The 9,555-nt window shown below is 39.9% G+C and overlaps 2 protein-coding genes and 1 long non-coding RNA gene across 3 annotated transcripts in view; 2 read left to right on the top strand and 1 right to left on the bottom strand.

Annotated features, from left to right (window-relative positions):
- Window positions 1-9,555, top strand: part of LOC125314673 (TMV resistance protein N-like) — a 416,296-nt gene that overhangs the window by 103,687 nt on the left and 303,054 nt on the right. The gene's annotated exons all lie outside the window — the stretch shown is intronic.
- Window positions 1-9,555, top strand: part of LOC125314518 (disease resistance protein Roq1-like) — a 125,480-nt gene that overhangs the window by 51,633 nt on the left and 64,292 nt on the right. Inside the window, exon 5 of the mRNA XM_048276980.1 lies at window positions 6,987-7,134. Coding sequence (XP_048132937.1) covers window positions 6,987-7,134 — 148 coding nt within the window. The remainder of the gene's footprint in view (window positions 1-6,986; window positions 7,135-9,555) is intronic.
- Window positions 226-8,356, bottom strand: LOC125314528. Its single transcript, XR_007197989.1, has 2 exons — window positions 8,276-8,356; window positions 226-354 (listed from the first exon to the last, which is right to left on the bottom strand). It is a non-coding gene; the product is annotated as an uncharacterized LOC125314528 (long non-coding RNA).

Raw genomic sequence — 9,555 nt, 5'->3', positions numbered from 1 at the left:
GTTTGATAGGGGAAAGACTTTGTTGCAAGAAGGTTCTTCCGGTTCTTGATGATGTGGACAAGTTGGATCAACTGAATGCGTTAGCTGGAGAAGGCTGTTGGTTTGGCAAAGGAAGTAGAATCATTATTACATCAAGAGATAAACATGTGCTAACTTCTCATGGCATAAATTTTGTGTATAAAGTTGAAACTTTAGATGACAATGAAGCACGAGACCTTTTTGTTCGGCATGCCTTTCGAAGTAGCAAGAAAGTTGAGATAAGAAGGGATCTCATAGATAGAGCGGTGCGTTATGCTAACGGCCTGCCGTTAGCCCTTGAAGTGTTGGGCTCGTTCTTATGTGGAAGAGAGGAGCCTGCATGGGAAAGTACACTAGATAAACTCTCCGGAAGTCCCGACCAAACTATCAATCGAATTCTCAAGATAAGCTTCGATGGATTGGATAACAACGAAAGGGAGATTTTCCTCGATATTGCTTGCTTCTTTAAGGGGAAAGGAATAAAATACATCAAGGAAGTACTTGACAGCTGCGATTTTGCTACAACTATAGGAATAGAAGTTCTCATCGAGCGGTCCTTGATAACAAATGACCATGGGACCTTGCAAATGCATGATTTAATTCAGTTGATGGGTAAGGATATTGTTAATCAAGAATGCCCCAATGATCCTGGGCAGCGCAGCAGATTATGGATTTTTAAAGATGTTCTGGACATTCTATGTGGAGATACGGTAAAATTTGTTTATGTCAATGTTGCTACATCTCATTTTTCATATTACACTAATCTGAAAATCTCAATGGAAATTTTCTGTGACCATTGAATTTGCTTTGTTATGGATAGGGAACGAATGCGGTGAAGGCCATAGTATTGGACTCACCCGAAGCGTAAGAGATAACTATTAGTCCTCATGCTTTCACAAACATGAAAAGGTTGAGAATTCTCATTTTGTCTAAAGTGCATATCTCTTGGGAAGGTCCCGTACGTCTCCATAACGAGCTAAGATGGCTTAACCGGCCCAATGCACCGGATCTAGAATTTGGCTCTGGTCCAAAGGAACTTGTTGTAATTGATGTCCCGCGAAGTCATATCAAACAATTAGGAGGCAAAATTATGGTACGGCCTTGTGATGATTGGCTTTCCCTTTTATATCTATAACTACATGCAGAATTTAATGACTATGCTGGTATGTTTTTTCAGAATTCTAAAAATTTGACGTCCATAAATTTCAGTGGATGTGAGTCCCTGGCTAGTGTTCCGGACCTATCATCGGTTCCAAATCTGGAGAGCTTGAATCTTGATGGGTGCAAAAGCTTGGTGGAGGTTCACCAATCCGTCGGGTATCTTGACAAGTTAAAATTTTTGTCGCTAGAATTGTGCTACAATCTTAGTATCTTTCCCAACAAACTCAAGACAAAATCTCTTCAAACCTTTTGTCTCCGGGGTTGCTCTAAACTTGAGGAGTTCCCCGATATTCTAGGAAAGATGGAACATCTAGAAAAACTTGAATTGCAAGGGACGGCTATTAGAGAACTCCCGACATCAATTGAAAATCTTGTCTCTGTGAAGTGGATGGATTTAGGTGATTGTAAAAACCTTGCGAGGCTTCCGTCGAGTATTTATAAGTTGCACAATCTCGAGTTTTTAGATCTTGGAGGCTGCTCGACTTTCGTCACGTTCCCAAAGAACTTGGAGGAGTCAAACGACCCCGATGGCTATTTAGGATTTCCAAATCTAGAGACGCTAGGACTCGGTGGCTGCAATCTATCAGAAGTAGACTTCCTTGAGAGCTCTTCCAGTTTTCCCAGATTGCATACCCTATATCTTTCAGAAAACAAGTTTACTCATCTACCAACATCCATCAACAAATACCATGCTTTAGATTGGTTGGATGTGGAGAAATGCCAGCAACTACAAGAGATTCCTCGGCTTCCATCAAGTATGCGTATCCTAAAAGCAAATGGTTGCAAATCCCTACAAAAACTCCCAGATTTGTCGAGACTCTCGTCCGACTACCTTAAGGTCGACCTGTCTTCATGTGGTGAATTATTCCACAAGGGGGTCAAGATGGCTGATGTATCATTACTCGAGGTCAGACTCTCTCTCTCTTTCTCTCTCTCTCTCTCTCTCTCTCTCTCTCTCTCTCTCTCTCTCTCTCTCTCTCTCTCTCTCTCTCTCTCTCTCTCTCTCACTAACTTTAAATGCTTGACATGATAGGGCCTCCCGAAGAAGAGTAGTGTGAAAATGATGCTAACTGGAGGAGAGATTCCAGAATGTTTTCTGCACGGTAAAGATGGGTCCATGCGTTTCTGGGTTCCCAAGGACTTGTATGACAAGTTTTTAGGACTAGCACTCAGTATTGCTCCCGGCCCGGAGGAAGGAAAAGAGGTCTCTGCTGTAGGTGAGATCCAAATATTTGTTAATGGCGAAAGGGTGATTGTAGAAACGTGTGGCTTTCGGGAAACGTCTTACTTTGGTCCACCGGAATCCAATTTTGTGTGGCTTCAATATTTCCCACGCGATGAGCTGTATGGAGTACGAGAGGCTTCGAGAGATGAATGGAGCCAATTCCGAGTTTGCCTCGGACATAGGGAAGGAAGCTTTAAAAAGTGTGGATTCCGTCTAATATGCGAGAAACAGGAGGATGATGGCGGGGTTGTGCTCCAACACCATCACCCGATTGAAACAAATTGGATTCCCGAGGAAACAGACTCAGACGAAGGCGACCCAATATACACCGTGGATGTATATAGTCCAAGCGAAAGAGATGCGGAGGAAAGCGGATCAACTTTGACAAAGAAGAGAAGATTGTCTTAACTATGGCGAGAGTATGGGATCCACTCGCACCGGCCTATTATGTGTGTTGGCTTGCCAAACGTTCCTTTCGAATCGGTCACAACTTGCTGAGGAAGTGATTCTAGAAGAAGCGAACGTGGTGATTTCGATTTCAATGCCGTTTGCTTTTCCCCATTTTCCATCTCTACTAGAAATTTTCAAATGTCTGCACCCTCAATTGAAATTCAGAAGCACTTTCGAAAACAGGTTTCTCATCATGTTACCGACATGGTTGAGTAACTTTTCCTTCTCCTCTCCTTCCTTTTGATTTGTGATGCAGAGTGCGTTAATCCAAAATGATGTGGATTCTTGTTGAATGGCCATGGGTCTTCCAAGTTGCTCTGTGAAATTTATCGGATAGGCCTCTCTTACCGCTCTTAGTCAAATTAATGATGCCAATGCTTCCTACCCTAAAATTTTGAGAAAGTAAGTTCTGCTGCATCTAATATAATCTATATCCTTAGGGTAGTATTAATGTAATTGTTTCAAAGATCAAAAGGTCTATGCAGGGAAGATGACTTGATGTCTCTGCTGTTGCTATTCGGATTGCATCGGGTGGGTACAAAGTCTCGTGTCATAACTGGTGGCTTCTTTAATCGTAATGTTTTGAGCTTGCAGCGGGTTGCTCACCCGTTTTTGTGCCATTAACAAAATTTATAGGGGGATGTCGACAACTAAATTTTTTGCCCCAAAGGACTCATTCGAGGACCTGATTTAGATGGATAAACCGTACGGTACATGGAAATAGCGATTGTATTTAATGTTGCACGAAACGGGGATCTGTCCTCAAGCTCAACAACGAGGCATTCTATTAATATTGTCCAATATGGATTAGGTTTTTGCATATTTGCTTCAAACAAGAAAAATAAATTGAACACCGGATGTACGTAGTTGGGTCGTAAAGACATTATTTTTATTTTTGTTTTTATGGGAGACAAATGATCTCCTTTTGATCTTTTCAATGCGCATCCCGACATTCTTTCTTTCCAAAAGGACATTATTTTCAGAAGAATATTAAACTTAATTGAAAAGCCCATAAATCATTAGCTGGAATTACTGTGTTAAATATTAACATTTGTATAAATTGCATAGCGGATATGGAATTTCAATATAAAGATTTGATTGGATAATCTTGAATTCAAACCGATTACGTCGTTCAACACAACATTTCAAAGGGATTCCATTATTAAAGTCATTATTAGCAACTTATTCTGCATGGTCCAATGAGTTTTCAATAATGCAATGAAAGCCCATTAGAGGCAAATTTTAAAAAGTTGTTCATGATTTTCTTGCCAATACAAAAATGTTATTTCGAAATCCTTAAAAGGAAAAAAAAATACAATTTTTTTTTAATTTGATGCTCTTAGAATTTTAACCATTTATTCATGCTTCGTATTAAGGAAAAATACATCAAAAATCCTAAATTATGCCCATCGTAACATATTTATCCAAAATCTTTTTTTGTGACGTGAAAAACCCAAAACTTGTTCTCACGTGGCCCATTTACCCATACTTATACCCGGCGACATATTTACTCTAAATTTTTTTATTAAGACAAAAAACTCTAAACTCATATATTTATCTTAAAATTTAGGGTCAATGTATCACATGCCTACACGTTTTGGATTTTTGGTGTCACAAGAAAATAAAATGAGGTTAAATGTGTCACATGGGTATAAGTTTGAGATTTTTAGTGTCGCGAGAAAAAATTCGGGGTGAATGTGTCACGCGTATACAAGCTCGAGGCTTTTCACGTCACAAAAATAGTTTAGGATAAACGTGACATGATGGATATAGTTTAGGATTTTTGATGATTTTTTTTCTAAATTAAATAAAAAGTAAAAGTTCAAAGACTGAAAATTTCATGATAAGAGAAAATATCTTTTTAGTTTTTATGAAAATCATTTTCAAGGAAGATGCTTAGTTATCATTCTTTTGGTAATTTACTTATGTAACCGAAGTTACAATGCCAAAGGATGCCATTACATCAATAGGCACATTTTGCGAATTAATTCTAATTTCACGTACGAAATTTCAGGACTTACTCTCCTCCTATTTCGCGAGTGATCCGGCTCGCCACACCACAACCACGCTCGAAGTCGCTCCACCGTTCAAAGCTTTCCGTCCCTCGTCGTCGGACCGGGTCATTTCGTCCTCGGAGGAGCAATTACCTGCTGGTTGCCCATTCTACCCTCGGAATAAAAATAATAGCAAGAATCCAAAGCTTTGCTATTAGGGGGAATAAAATATGGGCACCGACGATGGAAAGAAAGAATGCCGGAGATGCGCATTTAAAAGATCAAAAGGAGATCATTGACTTATGAAGCTCCCCTCTCTGTTCACTTACTTCCGGAGATCCACCAAATCCTTCACGCGTTTTAGGGTCAATTCTTGACAGTGTTAATCATTGAAAAATCGAGCTCTTAAATTATCGATGAGATCAATCGAATCGTTTAGCATTTTTTTATTTGATGAGTTAAACCCTTCAGCGTCTTGCTTTCGCGAGCCACCTGCTGCTCCGCAATTGTCGGTAGCCCCCACATAAAAGTGGAAGAGGTCCCCAAATGATGGAGGAATGGACCCACGTATGTACACGTATGGGCATAATTAACCTTTTTCATTTAACCGGCCATGGTGCATGAACAAGTCAAAGTCCCCTCTTCGTTCATTTGCTTCTAGGAGGTCGCGTTTTAGGGTCGGCTCTTTCCTAGACGGAACGCAAATTCCACAGACGCGTACAAACATCACGTGATCGATAAAGAATCCAAGGACGATAAATGAAAGAAAAATTATCTGAAAAAAAAATCTTAAATTTATTGAAATTATGCTAATTCAATTTTGAATTTATTGGATTCGTATTAATTCAATCCTTTCTATCAACTTTGACCGTCCAGCATTGACACGGATAATTTTTAATAGATGAATGCAGCATTTGACCAATGGTGAGCAAGTATTTCAAATACTTATTACATCGACTAACGACGAGCAATAATCCATGAGCTAGTGGATGCTAGAAAAACTCCATATAATTTTAGTGTTGATTATTAGCACATTAGAAATCATATGGAATCTACTTCTTGTGTGAGGGGGGTCGCGCTGCTGTGGACCTTAATTTGGCCATTGACATTGCAAGACACGGAATGAAATATGAAGTTGCGGAAATTATAGGAATTGGTTTACTGAGGTAATAATTTTACCAATAACGAAAGGATCAACACTTGTTTTTATCCAACAAACATACTATAGTATCCAAAAGATGCTATCGTTGGTCTTTTCCTTTTTTTTTTTTTTGCAATTTTATAGATATTAGGCACTATAGATATTCATAAAGCGTTAGAAAAGTCATAAATAGTATTCGTACCAATTTAATCCTAAGCTTTTTAATTGTGTTAATTTAGTCTTGTGAGTCGCTATCCTAACCGTCCGACAATGCCGTCGGTAATTTCTAACCACACGATTTTTCAATCAATGAGTGCTTTATCCCAAATATGCGATTACGATGTGTTGATTTACGGTTGAGATTGTATAACCTCTGATAGTACTGTCCGAGAAATATTTCCTTTTAGTCCAAAACCTATAGAGAAGATGCTATTGTCGGTCTTTACATTTTTTGCATCGCAACAAAACTCATCCCAACAAAAGCACCACCATTCCACCTATACCGAAATTTCCAGGAAAAATCCAAGTGTACCGGCGAAAGAGAGAAACAGGAAAAGGGACAAAAAGTAATTAAAGCAAAAGGGAAGTGAGCTGGCATACACCAAATGGCCGACGTGATTCCAGAAATTCTTTAAGTCCAAGAACAAATAAATACGTACATGAGAGGTGGAGTCGGGAACCCACTCATTCAGATAGTAAACATCCTGCGAAAGCAAGCACATCAACCATCAGCTCTTTCGATGGCTTCTTCTTCTTCTTCTTCTTCTTCGAATCTGAAAAGAAATTACCATGTGTTCCTGAGCTTCAGAGGCTCGGACGTCCGTTACTGCTTCGTCAGTCATCTCTATGCCAGTTTAGTCGAAACAGGAATACACACTTTCAGGGATAGCGAAGAGCTTAGGATAGGAGAGCAAATATCGCCGGCACTTATGGAAGCGATCGAGCAATCGCGCGTCGCAATAAACGTTTTCTCCAAGAACTATGCTGCCTCATGGTGGTGCTTGGAAGAGTTGGCCAGAATTATGGAGTGCAAGGAGCAAAGAGACCTTAAGGTCTTTCCCGTGTTTTACAAAGTTGAACCCAGAGAAGTGAGAACACCAAGAGGGATTTATAAAACAGCTATGGCCGAACATGAGTCAAAATTTGGGAAGGATTCGCAGGAAGTGAAGAGATGGGAGAAGGCTCTCTGCGATGCTGGTAACTTGTCTGGGCGGGAATTCCATGAGGGGTAAGCATGTTTTTCGTTTTGATAAACGCTATAATATCTCTTTTAACTAGACTCAATCTTGCTGTCGTAGATAATGAGACATTTTTGCTGTCGTAGATAAAAAAGTGTGGTTCATAGTCCTCGAGTTATCTTTGTCTTGCGGCGCAGGTTCTTCACAATTTTCCTTGTACAGATCTAGGCGCACGTCCACCCAAATGTGGCATTTCTTTTCATCTCATTATTAGCTTATCCTCTTGTAAGATTTTCCTTATGACGTTGGAGGTCGAATTCCTGCCACGGCTTTGACATGTTAAAAACATATTTCTCTTTCTTTTGAGTGCTTATTAGAGATGAAGCGGAGCTCATACGATGCATCAGAAAAGAACTATCAAATCATCTACAGCTTAAACATTTACATGTCGCTCCGCATCTGGTCGGAATAGATTCCCGAGTTCAGGAAGTGATATCATTGTTAGAAAATGAGACGGCTGATGATGGTGTTCGCATGGTAGGTCTATGGGGTCCTGGAGGCATAGGGAAGACCACAACTGCTAAAGCCCTATATAATTATTATATTGAGAAAGGTTTTGAGGATACCTGTTTTTTGGAGCGAGCAAAAGAAACTTCGAACGAAAGAAATGGTCTAGTTTCTTTGCAACGGGAACTTCTATCACAGATCTTTCCTCGTGAAAATATGACGGTATATAATGTGGCCGGAGGAATTACTTTGATACAGGAAAGACTTTGTTGCAAGAAAGTTCTTCTGGTTCTTGATGATGTGGACCAGTTCGAACATCTGGATGCGTTAGCTGGAGGATTCCATTGGTTTGGCCAAGGAAGTAGAATTATTGTTACATCAAGAGATAAACATTTGCTGACTTCTCATGGCATAAATTGTGTTTATAAAGTTAAAACTTTATATGATGATGAAGCATGGGACCTTTTTGGTCAGTATGCCTTCAAAAATAGCAAGAAAGTCGAGATAAGAAGGGATCTCATAGATAGAGCAGTGCATTACGCGAATGGTCTTCCGTTAGCCCTCCGAATGTTTGGCTCATTCTTATGTGGAAGAGAGGAACCTGCATGGGAAAGTGCACTGCGCGAGTTCGCCAAAAGTCCCCACCAGGACATCAATGGAGTTCTCAAGATAAGTGTCGATGGATTGGACCGCAATGCAAAGGAGATTTTCCTCGATATTGCTTGCTTCTTTAAGGGGAAAAGAATAGAATACATCAAGGAAGTCGTTGACAGCTGCGGTTTTGAATCAACTATAGAAATAGAAGTTCTCATCGAGCGGTCCTTGATAACAAATGAGAATGGGTACCTGCAAATGCATGATTTAATTCAGTTGATGGGTAAGGATATTGTTATTTAGGAATTCCCCCATGATCCAGAGAAGCGCAGTAGATTATGGCTTGTTGACGATGTTCGAGACATTCTACGTGGAGAAACGGTAAATTTTACTTATGCCACTGTTTCTATAGCTCAGTTTTTTGTTTTACTCTAATTTTAACGGTTATGGAAGTTTTTTGTGACCGCTCAATTTGCTTTCTTATGGATAGGAAACAAATGAAGTAAAGGCCATAGTATTGGACTCGCCCGATCCAGAAGAGATAATTATTAGCCCTCTTGCTTTTACGACCATGAAAAGGTTGAGAATGCTCATTTTGCTTGGAGTTCGTATCTCTTCACATGACCCTATACATCTCCCTTACGAACTAAGATGCCTTGAATGGCACAATGCCCCGGATCTGGATTTTGGCTCTTGTCCAAAACACGTATGTACACATATGGGCATAATTAACCTTTTTCATTTAACCGGCCATGGGTGCATGAACAAGTCAAAGTCCCCTCTTCGTTCATTTGCTTCTAGGGGTCCGCCTCCTCCTTCACGCGTTTTAGGGTTGGCTCTTTCCTGGACGAGTGATGCGAAGCTACTACGCAATTGACAGAAGTGGAAGAGGTGCACAAATAACGGAGGAATGGGCCCACGGATATTCACTAGGTTTTTGGAAAAAGTTGGGAGTCCGCTGGGTATGAAATGACAGAAGATGGAACGCAAATTCCACAAACGACAACAGACATCACGTGATCGATAAAGAATCCAAGGACAATAAATGAAAGAAAAATTATTCGAATTTTTTTTAAACTTATTGAAATTATGCTAATCCAATTTTAAATTTATTAGATTCGTGTTAATTCAGTTATTTCGATCAACTTTGATCCGTCGATGCTGACGTAGATAATTTTTTATAGATGAATGCAGCAATTACCAATGGCGAGCAAGTATTTCGGATACTTATTACATCGACCAACGGCGAGCAGTAATCCATGAACTAGTGGATGCTAGAAAAACTCC

Source organism: Rhodamnia argentea, chromosome 4 (genome assembly GCF_020921035.1).
Source record: "Rhodamnia argentea isolate NSW1041297 chromosome 4, ASM2092103v1, whole genome shotgun sequence".
Classification (NCBI taxonomy): domain Eukaryota; kingdom Viridiplantae; phylum Streptophyta; class Magnoliopsida; order Myrtales; family Myrtaceae; genus Rhodamnia; species Rhodamnia argentea.
This window is presented reverse-complemented; position numbering and strand designations above follow the sequence as displayed.